Here is a 15,638-nt window from a genome sequence, read left to right as displayed (position 1 = left end):
TAAAGCTCCTCGGCAGGCTGATTAACTCTCAGGATTCACACCAGCCAGTTGTTTATCGGAAATGGTTTTATTTAAATATAAATATGTGTACAAAGGTACAAGCAACGATAGCTCATTATTACCAAATAAAGTCTCAATACATTATTAAAAGAATGAACGAACAAATGGCAATTAGTTGTTCCAAAAAAAAAGCATAGTAACTGCATTCAATGATTGATGAACAACTTAGAGAAGAAATTCTGTGGAACAAAATAAATCAACCAAGATAGATACATATGTATATAAAGATACTTTACAATAGAGCAGCTTACACGCTGTACATTAAGGCTTATATAAAATATAAAAATAAAGACAAGCGATGATGTTTGCCTCCTTACTTGAAGTGACATTTGTTCTCTCCTCAGGCTGCCTGGTAACAGCTTTTTAGACAAATGGCAGTACAGGCGTCCATACTGAAACATCCAGGAAGTGGAATGCAACTGGGCCAGGTGCAGAAACCAATGTCTCAAACATGAAATGGACATGAATATAAACGCTGAAGATTTTCACTAGACACATCATTTGCATGCAACAGAGAGAAAGTATGGGCTCAGCCATTTGTACAGATCAGTAAGTGTTTCAGGGTAGTACTGTTTCTTGTAAACATATTGAGACAATTTGATTGAGTTGTAAAACGAGTGTATGGTCCACATTAGGACAACCTTACATGTCTTTCCCCAACTGAGTCTGCTGAACGTGACGCTGCATTCAAGTTTATTTCAAGTTCAAGATTTCCACCAATTTTTCCAAACCACCACTTTTGATTGTTCAGGTTACAGCCTCGTCTTCATTTTAACAATCAGAAAACAGTACCAGGGAATGGACAGCAGTATTCAACCCCAGTTTTTCCCCATACAATTATCACCATCTTTGGGTTTTCATGGCCTTACCTTGTCCATCTTGGTACAACACAGTTAACATATAGCCCTCCATTACAATGACAGCTAAAATACACATTCTCTTCTATCTCCTCTTCCACCGGTAAGCAACACTGCTAATCCATCGTGTTAGGGTTAAAATCAGAAGAAGATTCAGGAATACAGCTCAGGCCAGAAGTATTCTAACACTGATTAAACTTCTACAGGGCCCGTAGCACCTGTTGGTCAGTAGAGCTAGCCTGTTGTGCAGAATAGTTGGTCTGTCTCTCTATGGATAGCTCAGCCTTTTGTGAATGATAGAGACACAAATGTGCTTAGAATTTCTTTCGCATGCCAACAAAACACCAAATGACAGACAACAGTAGGTCTTTCATATCTGCTTTTTTTAACCTCATAATGTCTTAGCTTGTAATGTCTTCTTTCAGTATTTAAGATTTCACATTTCATAGTTAGTGTTGACATAAAGTAGACTCTGAAAGGCAGGTAGACAGCTACCCCAGTTATTTTGGCCACCCAAATTCAGAAGATGCATTTAATTTATTTTCTAGTTGGCCCTTGCACTGACAGAATATCTCCACAGGTTCGGGTGGTCATTATGTAGGCATTACCTGGTGAGGTATCACACTGTAATCAGAACTTTGACTTGAACATCACAATCTGCTGAAATCTCCAGCTCAGGTGCTCTACAGTCAGCATTTTTGTAGATCCCGTCATCCAACATAACAAATAAAGGTTGGTTATCCAATAACCAACATAAATCATATGGCTCCCTCCATATACTGTCCAAACATGTCCTTGAAGGAACGTCCAAGTTAAGTAAGGCTCTGTTCATGTTAGTCCAGCCACACTTGAATGTGGAGGTGACAATGGTTATCGACTCACTGCTCCTGTACTCTTATTTTTTTCAAATTCTTTTGTCCAATCAGACATGCGTCTGCATACGTTGTGAAGGCCGGCCATAGTCAGACTGCTGGGAGGATACTTGCGAAGAGGCATAAGAGAAGCGAGACGAGCTGGACACCTTACTGGCCTGATCTGATTGGTCGTACGCATCCACCTTCTCATAGGAAGCTGGCTTAACATAGCTGGTGAAGGCGCGGCCATAGGTGGCGGGTAGGTATGCAGAACCACTGTAGGCGGGATCAGTGGGGTAAATGCTGGCTGGCTGGGTGGGCTGCTGCTGGGCAGCCTGCTGCTGTTCATACGCCGTCCTTCCTGCTGTGGTAGTTGCGTACCGGTGGGAAAAGTCATAGACACGAGGCTGGGTGCCATGCTGACCATATACGGGACTGGGGGAGGGCAGCTGTGATGGAGTATAGACTGGCCGAGTGTTGGGCACATATTCAGAGAATCCACTGCTGCGGATGTGGCGGTCCTCATGGCCGCGGACATTATAGTAGCCATTGGTGGGGTCCTATGAGAATGACAAAGAAAGATAAATCATGAACCCTGCATAGTTCTGTTTTATGCATTATGGATAAAAAGAAAGCATTCTCGCTGTTTTGAGAGTGTTTCTTTAAGACAGTTTTTTCAGTTTTACCTTTATGTCCGATCTCTCATCCTCCTCCTCTTCCAGGAGGTCGCTGTGTTCTGTGCGTGACGTCCCAGGAGACTCGCTGCTGTTTGGTGCCTGAGGGAAAGACCATGAGTTTTTTGAGGAATGACTTAGATGAGCATGACCTCACTTGAATAAGAACAAAACAAAGTCTGAGCATTACAGAGTTTATGCGAATTTTCCATCAATAGAGATATTTACACGGAATACAAAGACGGTGTTCAAAGAAATGTACCATGGGCTCTTTGACATCCTCTTCATCATCATTGCCACGTGTAGCGTTGTGATCGCTATGAACAATCTGCACTCTGATGTCACTCTTGGAGAGACGAGTGCACCTTTTACCTGCAAGGATTGAAAAGAAGAAGCTTTAGTAAACAAGCAGACTTTAAAATTGACTTTAGAAATTGAATTTTATTGCAGGGTAAACGTCACAAAAATGTAACAAAAACTGTTCAATTTTCCGCTCACAAATGAATATGACTTGAATCTGTTTGATTTGAAGAATTGGCTGTTGACCCTCTCGCGCATACTAACCATTGAGCTCACCTTTGCCTGTGTGCCTGCAGCAGAGGGAGACCAGAGTAATGACACAGATGAGCAGGACACAGCCTCCGCCTACTGCTCCCCCCACAATTATCAACATCGGCAGGGCTTCTGTAACAAGAAAAGGAATGGAGGAAGAGTGGTGTAGGGGGTGGGAGTAGATGGTTATCAGAAAAAGAGGAAGGATGACAGGAGAGATAGTAGAACACAATTGTCAGTGTCAAGAAAGTACGGACCAGAGCAACAGAAATAAAGAGATCCCTTCATTTGTCCTGCTAATCCCAGCAATGTCAGCGCCTATATAAATTCATCTGCGGTAAGCCCCCTGCCCACTCATAGCTAGCGTATGCTCATGCGGGCAATCTGGCATCCCTCAGCCGGGCTATTGTCTCTAATCTCTCTGAAAGAAGGGTAACAAGGCCTGACATGCAATGAAGCAACAGACAGTAATCTAATTAGAGATTCCAGGAGATACCGCCGCCCATTTCTCCAGAGACCTCACTCGGCTACGTTGATGTAAATTGTTGCCGAGGACCTGATTCTTGGTGTCTGCTGCTACAAAGGCTTCCACTAGCACAGTGTAGTTGTACTACTTGCTTATTTTAAGATCACTTAAAGAGGGCTGCAGCCTTAGATGCTTAACTTGGCTCTGAGACAGTGATGGAGAATATGAGTCCAACCGCAAATGCACGTGGCTTCCTCTAATTGACTTTTGCCCCCAATCAATATCTACGATATGGGGCAAACATATTCATTAAAGGAACCATCTGCTGATTAAATCATATCGATTTAGAGGAGTATAATTAAGATAAGCACGAGATGGGAGCGCTGCTTACGCCTAATCTGGCCCTTCGCAGCAAGGATTGAGAGGATCACTGTAAATTCTGCGGAGGGCTCTAGTGGGGGTTATTACTCTTTTTCTGTACCTTGCTCCTTCAGTGTGACCAGGGCGGTGCCAGTGCCGAAGCGGTTCCAGGCAGTGCAGTTGTAGCGCAGCTGGAAATCTGGCGCCAAAGTCTCAGACAGTACAAGGGTGGATATGACACCGTGGTCGCTGGTGACTGTCTGCACAGAGTAACGCCCGGAGGATCCAGAGGACAGGCTCACGTCTCCAAAGGTCCACACCTGTTGAGAGGAGCATAATAAAAGACAACTGGGAGTAAGTCGCTTTTCTATGAAGGATGCAGAGGCCTGTTTATCGTCAGATCCTGGCCTGCCACTGACTGAACACCAGATTTTCTCTCTGATCTGCTTCCTCGCTACCCACCTCTAAGGTGCTCCGTGGCTGACACAGCTCACAGGCTCATGTTTAAGCTGCCTCCCACGTCTGCCCTGCAGGTGAGGCCTAAGGAGGGCTAGGTAGCTGCACTATGAAATAAGACTCCTCTATGCCGTCTCCTGCGCAGGGCCAGCAGGGCACCTTTCTCTCACTCCTCTTCACACCCTCATTATCCTCTCCCAGCCCAGCGTACGTTCAGCAGTTCAACAGGGTCAGCTGAGTGATGCCTCTTGGGCCGCTAATTGAATGTGGTTTGGCTGAAACCTGCAGGAAGCCGGTCTCCCACAGCTCGCCCCACTCCACTTTCTCTACAGTCAATGTCGGTGCAATTACAGTTGTGAATATGTGTGTGTGCGTGTCAGCTAGCGAGTGAAGTGGAGATGTGTTGGCGCAAAGGTGTGAAGGTGAGGTCAGGGGTAAAGCTGCACCGACTGATGTCTCCTAAGGGGGCGGGGCAAGGAGGAGTGCAAATTATGCAAGCTCACAAGCACAAGTGAATGACACGCAACACAAATACAAGGGATAACTTACAATCTTATCAGGTGGGGGGCTGCTTTCCACTCTGCACTCCAGCTTGCCCTTGGAGTGCTTGACAGCGTGCTGCGTGGCATCCGCTGTGATGATCGGTGGGCCTGGTGTGAGGAAAAAAGAACGAGCAGAACATACAAATTTAAAAAAATGTTGCCTGGTGCCACATTGTCATATCAATTGTGATGCTACTTAATCATCACATCAGTAAAAAAAAAACACTAGAACCATCAGTGTATACTCTGGAAAAAGCCACTCACCATTTACAGTCAGAGTGACATCTCTTTCTGCTACTCCTATCCGGGGTACGATGGCCTTGCAGGTGTATGTTCCAGCATCCTCCTGGGTAACAGCCTTCAGCTGCAAGGTGTTGCCATTACTGAGGACCTAGTGGGGAATTCAGAGAGACAAGTGAGAAGAGTGTAAGCGAGAGAAGGAGTGAGAAAGAGCGAGGTGTTGAGGAGAGGAGGCAGACAAAAGACAACCGGGACCTTTATCAGTGGCTAACTCATTGTGGAGGCAGCACAGAGGTGGGCTGACCATTGTAACAAATGCTGGTGGTTTGAGTTTAATTTCATTGTGAAGAGCTTTAATCACAGCATTAAGCACTCCAGCCACCGCTGAGTGACCGTGCTGCTGGGGAGATTGTTGTAATTAAACAGTGGGGACAGAACGGAGAGCACTATGGTGTGAGTGGGCCCTAGCCTTTGGAGCTGCTACACTCACTCACTCTTTAGCTCATTGATCCTGTCATTCCATCAAGCTGTGATTAATCCATTTACCCCCACTCCGTTCCTCCTCCCTCTCTACACCCCCTCTCACTCTCTCCAATTTTTTATTTCAACACACTTATGGAGTAACCCAATTAATCCATTACTGTGTGAGGGACAGTGGCAGTGGGTGGATTAGAAAAATGCCTGTGTTTCCACTCAGAGTGCCTGAAAGCATTCCCCCTCTGAGATGACCTCATCGCTTACGCCATCCCGCTGCAATCTTTGCCGGGGGGTGGTTTCTCCAGCAACGCCTCAGGAATTATATTAGTCGCAGGAGAGACGCTCCTATGGGATTTCCCCAATGAAAGATTCTTACCAGGATGATGTGAGGTAAAGGTGGACATTTGTTCCACCTAGGAAAATTGACTTTGAGGAAATATTCAAGTGCAGTGACGTCAGGGCTTTCTAACGTCTGCTGCTGTAAAAGTTCAACGCACATTCTGTTAGTTTGAACCACAGGTTGACTGATCTGTTTATAAGAGTTATGACAGCATGTCATGTGCCTTGATTATGCTGTATGAGTCTGTCAGTGGACAGACAGATATCTGCCAGAGGCTCTACCCCTCAGGGAGCATGGAGAGAGGAGGTGTTAAGGATTCAGGATTGTGGGGAAACGTGTGAGGGATTCATGCCTCAAGGTCTTAAGTGACTGTTTCTCTCTGGAGGGATGGTGTTGAAGCGTTAAGTTAAAGTGGCGGCTAGTATTTGTTGCCTTACCACGCTGGAGCCCTGCTTGGTCCAGGCCAGGGTCAGAGGAGGGTTACCAGTCCATGCACACGTAAAGGCTGCATCCATCCCCATATCCACTGTCATCGGCTTTGGCTCCGACATCAGTCTGGGGCCAACTGGGGTGAACAACAGCCAGTTACAATCAATAAGAAACTACTTTTACAAAACATAAACCTCGAGAAATTCTCCCATACACAGCCTATTGTTTATATTAAACTCACATTGGACATCGACCAGAGTGCTGACATTGGTGCTGCCCACAGAGTTAGACACCTCGCAGGAGACAGGGTCTGTGAAGTATGAGTAGTCCACCGTCACCTCAAGGCTGTCCCCGTTTGCTTCCGAGATAGGAACCCCTCCTTTTGACCACCTGGGACAGATGAATAATCACATTATACAGTCACATTAGTTCAGGGAAGATACTAAGCCATGCGTAGCAAAGTGGCTATTAGCTGATTCATGGCTTGTGTCAATCATAATTAAATGCTGCCAATGAAGCAGCACAGTCTACCCAATGAATCTGCCAGACATTGTGCGGCTTTCTTTGGATGACATTTTCACTCTGGTTGGCAGCAAATAATGCCTTGAAATATTGTGCAATTGTGCTGTATCATCATCTTAGAATGCTGGCTCTGCATGTATGGTGGCAGCACAAGAGGGAAGAAATGCAGGATGGATACCTGTATCCGGTGATTTCAGGATTGGCTGAAGCAGAGCAGATGAAGAGGACCTTGGCTCCCTCAGTCACAGTCTGCGGCTGCACTGATAGAGTCACTGAAGGAGGGTCTGTTGGAAGGAAAACCTTTATGTTACTGACACAAATTGGATTCAGCAATCGTGTTGGCACCAGTCACCTTTTAACAGTGCGACTGAATTAAATGTGCTTTACAAATCGCTGTACACGGCATGCACTCTGTAAGACTGTTGGAATATTTTGGTGTTTGCTGTTGCCGGGACACTCACGCTGGACATTGATAGTGATGGATGTCTGTCTTCCAGCGGGAGCAGCTGGGTTAAGGACCCTGCATGTGTAGGTGCGCCCAGAATCACTGTCCTCCGGGATGATTGGAAGCATGCTGACAGCTGACTCCTTCTTTCCATCCTCCATCATTGTCTGTAGAGTTGCACAAACAAACTGTTATATGCTACTGGATGCCTGAGCAACAGTTAACAATATATGCCTTATAAAGAAACACTCTTTTACACTTGAGCAGAACTTAACATCAGCTCAATAGTGCACAAGCAAGTCGCTTGCCATTTGTGATCTACTATCCACTACTTCAGGAATATCTCTATGACACTGCAGGTCTTATATTTTCAGGTGAAATTGCCGTCCCGTTCTTTGGCATGGCAGTTAAATCATATATTTTATGGTGCAGCAGGGGATATTGTGCTGTTCCCACATTTCTGAGAGTGTTCCCCGTCAGCGCTCCTTGTTTGTCATCATCTTTTTAAATCTATTTACTGCTCACAGAAATCAATACGCCTAAGTGAGGAAAGGTGTAGATTCTGAGGATATGGCTCACCGCTATCTCACTTTCTCACTCTCTTCCTCACGCACACACATACACACACACGCACGCACCCACACCCACCCACACCCACCCACACGCACGCACCACAAACAAACTGTGATGGCCAAGGTGCCTGTGTGTGTGTGTGATTTTTTTTGGGTGTCACACATCTTAGGAAGAGAGCAAGTGCAAGCTTAGTCATTTCCCTGGACTCTCGAATCAATGGATGCCGGCTTTCATTCCTCAGCCGGAGACACAAAAAGCACTTTTATGCTAGATCAAATCACATCCCTGCCTGTCACCACCCCTCACTAGGACTACGCTTTCTCTGCCCCGAGTCACATTTCTTAATGTTAGAAATGCTCTGTTTTTCATAAAGCTATTTCACTAGTTAAAGATATATTTTCTTTCTTCTTCTTTTCCTCTTCTCCCTCCCTCCTTCAATCTCTTTCCCTCCCTTCTCACTGCAGGCTCTCGCCTCCTTAAATCTGGCGTTTAGCGTCGTTTAGCGTGGTCAGAGAGCATGAAAAATGTGACACTTTCCCAGCCGTGGCTGGCTCACGCTCCGGCGCATCCCCATTGTGTTTCTGCATTGTTGTGGGTGATTTTTTCTCTGCAGAAACTCTACTGTATGAAACACTCATGCCTGTCTGAGCTTTGGCATGCTCCAGTTATGCTGTAGTGTCGCTGCATTAGCGAGCAAAGGGGGTGGAGGGGGTAAGCTAGGGAGGGGAGAGGAGGAGGAGGAGCTGGGGTGGGAGGTGGGGTCAGGCCTGAGTGAAAATGGGAGGGGGACTGCAGAGAGTGAGCGAACGAATTGTGTGAGAGAAGGGTGGTGATAGAAATAAAAAACCTGTGAGACCATGGGAGAAAGATGAGACAAATAAAAGAGAAACGGAGGAAATAGAGAGGGAGTATCATACCCTAAGAGAAAATACTTCTGTTTTGAAAAGCTTTGCATTTACTTCTGCCTGCTGATATGTGTTGTAATATTGTGTGGGTGTTAGTGATTGAATGATAATGCTAGGCATGTATGTGTTCTCCCTGTACCTTGGAATAAATTGCCGTCTCCATGACCTCTCCATCTCTGTACCAGGTGATCTCAGCAGCAGGTTTGGCTCCCGAGGCTCTGCAGGTGAGATTGTGTGGTGTGTGGGCCTTAAGACGTACAACAGGGCCGCCCTCCACCACAGGGTCTGAAGGAGGAACTGTAAAGCAGAACAAACATACCACTCAAAACAAAAAACTCATTACAGCTCCAGGCCAGCAAAGAGTCACAAAGAAGTCATATTGTTATTGAGTTGCTGTTGCTCTTAGCGCAGCATCAATACTTTGCAACAGCAAAAGAGGCAAACAATATCATCTTATGGTTGTGTGTCTGTTTAACAAGGTGTAGTTTTAGATGGGAGAGATGGCAGAGAACCGTTGTCATTTCATAGAAAAACAGACTCATATTTATATTTATTTCCTTTCTTGGGACTAGCATTATTACTCTATTTGCGTTTACTGTTGCAGAGTGATGTTTCAACTGAATTGCTTATTTGTTCATTTATTTGCATGGTTTCGCACGCACCACTGGCAAGCCAAGCGTACCACCCCTGATGACGGCGTCTATCTCCCCAACCAATATGAGAAGGCGTAAACATGGGGTTTGTGCTGGCCTTTCTCGCTCCCTCCACCGAACCAATTTCACTGTGTGTATCTGAATTGTCAGAGGTCCTTCCGCTGCCGCGGCACGGACACTAATGGAATCCGAATGCTAGGTGATTTTAATTTCCATGCCGATTCCCCTGACTGCACTCCTGCCGTTGACTCCTTTGACTGTGCAGGATTGCTTTGGTCTCATCTGGCCACATTGATTTGCACACACACACACACACACACACACCCACACACACACACACACATATTGGCACGTGCACGCATATAGGCATGCACAGAAAAAGCCACCTTCTCTATTTAACACTCTTATGTGCACGCATAAACATAAATCTCAGGTTCCTGACCGATGCACTTGATTTCCTTTATATATTTATGAAATGCATATATTGTTCATGATCCAGCAGCCTTGGTCTTTCAGAGTGCATTAAATGTAAAAGTGGAAGTTTCATCAACTTCTGTTACTGCCTCCACATGGGTCTCTGTACGGCTGTGTGTGGGCATGTGGTCAGGGCTGTGCTTTGTGCAGCTTTGACAGTTACTGTAGACCCAGAAAGGTGGGCTGATAAACACAGGTGAACTTTCTAAATCTCATCATTTAGTTGAAATGTACCACTTTTGATCGCGATCTGCTTGCCTTTCCATGGCAACCCAAGCTGTGCCCACGCCCCCCCCATGTGAACGTTGAATACACACCTTAATGGCGACATAGGAAAATATGCTTTGTGGTAAAAGTGTTGCACATTGTTGTAACATAAGCTGTGCTATCATGTTATTTTCCTTTTTTTGTATAGTTATTTTGTGTAGGGTTAAATATGGACGATTCACGGAACAAATGAATGGAGTGATGTTCTTTTGCATGCCACCAGATGCCAGCAGTGCTTTGCCGATTCCAATTCCCATAAGACACGGCCCCCCCTCTCCACCTCTGAGCGTCTGTGAGAAGAAGTAGATCACTCACATCATGTTAATGTAAAACCGCCTTGCGGTTGACAAATGTTGTGGCTCACTGTAAAATGTGCTAACTGTGCAGACCCTGACTTTCAAGCGGCTACGCAAGTCATTTGTGACTGCACCAATCACATTATCCTAGACGTCCACAGTCTTGATTATCGCTACTGAGAGCAGAGGGGTTTCCTTTTTTCTAGATAAATCTCTTGGCTGAGCGTGGCTTGGTTTGAATTATACTATCAACACATGATTTAAACCAGGAAACTAAATACAGCGGGTTTATCTTTAATGGTGATAGAGAAATTTTAGAAAAGGAAGGAGTATTTGGATGTATTTTCTATAGTCTATGTTAAGTTGTGTTTTAAATGTGAATATATTTTGGGGTATTGTACATTAACCACATATACATATTATTTGTACTTATTAGCATACATGTTTCTGTGTTTTGTGATGAAGACACTCCCCTGATTGTTCCCAAGGGTTGCCAGCCTGTAGGCCTTCACACAAGGGCTTGCTGAGAGGATCATGCATGAGCTGTGTATCTTACCTAGTACAGTGAGCTTGGCACGGTGGGAGCGCAGTCCCGCCTGCGTAGCCTGACACTCATACACTGCGTCATCCGCCAAGTCTACCGAATCGATCATCAAGCTGTGCTCGCCTGATAGCGGGTCGCCCATTAAGGAGTAGCGCGTCCAGCCTGAATGAAGCCAGCACAGAGAATAGAGTCAGAGACAAACAAACCACACAACAACAAACACATTATGAAAGGACTATAAAATGAACAGACTTGTGTGCTGAACAAAGGCTAGAAAAATGTGGCAAGGCTCTTTAAGAGACAAATGAAAGCAAGCAGCACCTCACTGAGCCAAGCATTGAGTCGCAATGTTAGCGGAGCAGCGTGAGACTGGGAATGCAACACGTGAGAAGGCTGCTGCATGAGGAGCCTGTCCTTTAAAGACAGACACAATAAAGATGGGGTGGCTAAGGTCAAGAGGGAGCCTCTCCACCTTCTCTGTAGTCTGCCACACATTTAAATGTCAGCGCGTGACAAAAGCCAATTGATTATCTACCTTCCTACGAGACCCTTAAAATGCTAAACAACAAATTAAAGTTTGGTGTGTGCAGCTGTTAGCCGACCTGTCTGCAGTACATTGTTCTCTAAACATTAATTTGCGTAAAACTCCAGCGGTCGACACAGACAGACTTGGTTTTCTAATGAGACCTGGCATTGATCGTGGCAAGACAGACATTGATAGAGAGAGCAATAAAAACACAGGACGCGGGTGAGAAAGGAGAGGGAGAAATAGGAGGTCAGTTATAATACCTGGTAGGTCTCTCTCTCCACCTAGTGCCAGGCCGTCTTTGGTCCATTGTACCATTCCCCGATAACCCACGATGACACAGGGTAAAGTCACCGACTGGCCAGCTACAACCACCTGGTCCTGGGGCTGCTGGGAGAAGTAGGCTGCTTGGGTGGCTGCTGTAAAAACAGAAAGAATAAAAAGTCTGTTAGAAATCTTATTTTCATGATTGGTAATTGAACATTTCATAGAGAATTTCACCAATAGCTATAAGTTAATTGGTACAAAGCCATTTTCAAAAAACATGAGTACACTTCTGCAGTGCCAGCAGAGATGTAGCTTGAGAAAAATAAAACTTGTATTGTAAGTGGTGTGAAAACAAGTGAAAAGGGCAGACTGCCATGAACTAGTCTGCTCACTCTTGTTTTAATGGCACTTGCTGGGAGAAAGGACAAGGCTGACATGTGTGAACATATTATTTCTTTTCTCTATAAATGTGGCTTCTAAGAGGAAGAGTCAGATGGGCCTCATAACTTATTTAACTTCTTCTCGAGACCATATGGTTATATGCTCGCTGACATGAAGCAAACACATTTCTGGGGAGAAAAATCTGCCACTCTTTCAGTGTGCTTTTTGTAAAAATGGATGTTAAACAATCAAAACTCCATTAAAGTTCCCAGGGGACCCATTCGTTTGAGCCTGCTGAAAGTCAGTGGAGACACCTGCCGCTGTTCTGCTGCTGTGTTTAAGCACGGCACACGGTCTCACTGGATTGGCTGGCCTGCCTCCACACGCATACAGAAACGCTGCGTGAATACGGATCCATGGCTCGTACTGTTTGTGCCTCTATGCTAAAGATTGAGTATTACAAACTCTACTGGCAGGGGAAGATGGCAAGACTCCAGAGGTAACTAATCCGTAGGGGAAGGTAAGAGAAGAGGGAGAGGCAGTTGGTTGGTTATCTAAGTGGGGTGTCTGTTTGAGTCGGGAAGAGGACTTAAAAAAAAACCTTCCCTCATTCTCTTTCTCTCTTTCTTTGTTGCTCAGAAGAGAATGGAAGGGAAGGGGGACGGAGGAAGATAAAGAGGGTTCTATTCAGGCAGTGCTAAGCCCCCCCTGAACTGCTTCTCTTGGTGGGAGCGCTTAAACAGACAGGGTTGCTCCCCCCCCCAAGCAAAGAAAGCTGCTGAAAGGAGGGCAACATACGGCGGCCAGAGACGCGCTTTTGTCCCCTTGTCCCTCTCTTTTAATAGGCCTCTTCATTTCCAATCAATCCTGCTAAATGCAAGTTTAATAGCTTTTCAATAGCAGCTTTTCCCCCCAGAGGGTAGCTGGGATTTTCTCTCTCCCTCACCCCTTTTCTCTCTCCCCCCTATTTCTAGCTCCATTCTCTCAAGTTTTTTCTTTCTTTATGAATGGGAGGCTTCCGAGGTTGTTGGCAGTGTTTATTCTGCACTCAATTATCCACTTCATCTTGGGGTGCACCATGGACTGAACCCTGCCCCTCGCCTCCCCTCTCCCTTTGCAACCCTCTGTCTCTGTTACCCAACAGCACAATTAAAGCCGCCAAACAGTGAGTTCTCCATGGCTTACACAACCGCCGTGGTTCTCAACAACCGCGTCAAAAACCCCTTTTCACAGGCGCCCATTCTTTTTTGATTCTCCATCTGGGCCAAAAGACGTGTAAATAGATAGATAAACAGGGGAAAAAAAGACCAGAGAACAATGCATGTTAGTTCTCAAATAATGTCTCTCTGTACATCATTTTACCAAAGTGCCTGGGAAGCCTATTGAGCTGTGGGTGCAAACAGGTAGGCTGTTTGTGTGTCACGCACTGTGGATCAAAAGAGGCCAATTTGAGAGCGTCAATGAGAAGTGAAACGTCTTCTAGCTCAGGCTATTAGGCGTTTAGCGAAGGCTGGCATTTTCCCATCATACCTTAAAAAATGCTGTTTTCACAGTCTGCCTGCCTGTCCCTAACATTCAGCATTGATGAGCGGTTTTATATGCCTCTCCTTGCATGGCAGGTTAGGGATTTTACTCTTTGTATTTGCAACAGTACAAACATTGATTGCAATTAAGTATCTTGCCCAGAGTATCTAAATGTTTACAATGGGTAATAATTCTCCGCATTGGTTTATTGTTTGGATGGATTACATGCACTGAATTGTTTCTCTTAACCTCACCCACATACAATTTCTCATGCTCACATATGGCAATTAACGTCACGCGCACAGGCATACAATTGCAGGCGTACAAATATAGAGTGCAGAGTATGTGCTGTAGCGAATGTCTTCACACCATATGAGTGATTCATTGCTCTCCAGATCCCTTATTGAAAATGCTCAACAGAACATCTCGACTGGCTAATGACTCATGCCAGATTCCTTTAATTCCTCCTTGCTGAATTAGACAATTCTTTGACGGTGTATTAGCAGCTTAATTACATGAATACATTTCTGACGGGGAGAGAGGGAGGAACAGAACCAGACAAAGAAACCATGGAGGAGAGGCAGTCATCAGAAGTAGGAAGATGTGGGTGTGAGGACGCTTGTTCTTGGTATGCTGCAGTACACACTTGCATGTACACAAACACCAAAATGCCATCGCTGTTAGTGTTTTCACTATACTCAATATAAGGAGTTTGTTGGCTGCAACTGAATCACATTTGAAAAGAAAGATTTGAATCCCCTTGAAATCCCAACATTTCTGCAGTAGATGTGAGTTTATTTACCATGTCGTTCTGAATGTTACGCAGGTAAACATGTGCGGCATAGATTAGTCATACCACATGTGGTGTGCTAAATGTTACTTTAAAGGTAGTCACATTTAAGATTTCCACGTTCTCATCACAAAAAATTATATCAACATTTACTTGGTTTCTTACCTTTGCCGTGTGTGTATCAGTGTGTGTGCTTTTCCATCCCCCAGTAACAAGGTCAAAACACATTTGGCCTGATACATTTTAATCCGGATTTCTCAAAATGGAATATCATTTCACGCTGCTGGATGCACATGGGGCTAAGTTTGTGTGTGTTCGTTTCTGCCCGCCTCTGTGTGTGTGTGTGTGTGTGTGTGTGTGTGTGTGTGTGTGTGTGTGTGTGTGTGTGTGTGTGTGTGTGTGTGTGTGCGTTTGTGTCTTAAGTTGTGCTATTTCTGTGTACGTGTGGGTGTGCGCATTTGAACGTGTGAATGAGTGTTGAGGGTGGGGCAGTGTTAATAGGGAAAGCGACTTGTCAGGCACCAGAGGGCACATTTAGCAGTTACTTTGACACAGTGACTTTGCTGTCTCTGTCACATGGTCGGAGTTAAGTGCAAAACAGCCTCTCAGACTTGGACGCAACCTATTAAAGAGCTTTGCCACGACCCGATGCTGCCTGCACTCTCTCTCCCTCATCTGAGCTGATAGAGATACATGCACATCAGGAAGGATCAGGAAGAGATGGACAGATGTCAGCAATGATCCGTCCACCACTAGACATCTGCCTCGATAGAATTAGATTGAACCAGTCACTGCATGTGCGTGTGTGTGTGTGTGTGTGTGTGTGTGTGTGTGTGTGTGTGTGTGTGTATGTGCGGGCCCCACTATGATGCTAAAGACTGAGGAAGATAATGGACAGGAGATGACCTTTTGATAAAATGAGGATCTAACACACACAGTACAGTGCATTTAGTACCAAGTCACCACGGCCATAATCTTTAATGCCATTTTGATAATCTGCCCCACCAAATAGTATTCAAGGTCAATTCTTTCAAAAAATATTTTTTTTAAATGTCCGACGTCCCATTTGTAATGGCTCGGTGATGGACTTGGTCCATTTCCCTGCGTTGTTACAATGACACTCAACTGCACATGTTCATTCACTCTTAAGAGGCTCCGCGCTGC

General features: G+C 45.2%; 1 protein-coding gene across 3 annotated transcripts in view; it reads right to left on the bottom strand.

The window, feature by feature from the left end:
• Positions 1-54: 54 nt before the first annotated feature.
• Positions 55-15,638, bottom strand: part of kirrel3l (kirre like nephrin family adhesion molecule 3, like) — a 32,636-nt gene continuing 17,052 nt past the window's right edge. For 2 of the 3 annotated variants that reach the window (XM_063878820.1, XM_063878822.1), the window contains exons 2-15: positions 11,776-11,931; positions 10,999-11,148; positions 8,892-9,049; positions 7,291-7,441; positions 7,008-7,113; positions 6,549-6,697; positions 6,316-6,443; positions 5,086-5,212; positions 4,829-4,929; positions 3,945-4,143; positions 3,010-3,129; positions 2,708-2,817; positions 2,458-2,547; positions 55-2,331 (exon numbers count right to left, since the gene is read on the bottom strand). In XM_063878820.1, the coding sequence (XP_063734890.1) occupies positions 1,840-2,331; positions 2,458-2,547; positions 2,708-2,817; positions 3,010-3,129; positions 3,945-4,143; positions 4,829-4,929; positions 5,086-5,212; positions 6,316-6,443; positions 6,549-6,697; positions 7,008-7,113; positions 7,291-7,441; positions 8,892-9,049; positions 10,999-11,148; positions 11,776-11,931 (2,237 nt within the window). In that variant the 3' untranslated portion in view covers positions 55-1,839. The remainder of the gene's footprint in view (positions 2,332-2,457; positions 2,548-2,707; positions 2,818-3,009; positions 3,130-3,944; positions 4,144-4,828; positions 4,930-5,085; positions 5,213-6,315; positions 6,444-6,548; positions 6,698-7,007; positions 7,114-7,290; positions 7,442-8,891; positions 9,050-10,998; positions 11,149-11,775; positions 11,932-15,638) is intronic. The other variant, XM_063878821.1, reaches the window with a different exon arrangement.

This window comes from Eleginops maclovinus, chromosome 3 (genome assembly GCF_036324505.1).
Source record: "Eleginops maclovinus isolate JMC-PN-2008 ecotype Puerto Natales chromosome 3, JC_Emac_rtc_rv5, whole genome shotgun sequence".
NCBI classification, from domain to species: domain Eukaryota; kingdom Metazoa; phylum Chordata; class Actinopteri; order Perciformes; family Eleginopidae; genus Eleginops; species Eleginops maclovinus.
Note: the sequence above shows the minus strand (reverse complement) of the source record. Positions and strands in the feature narration are given on the sequence as shown.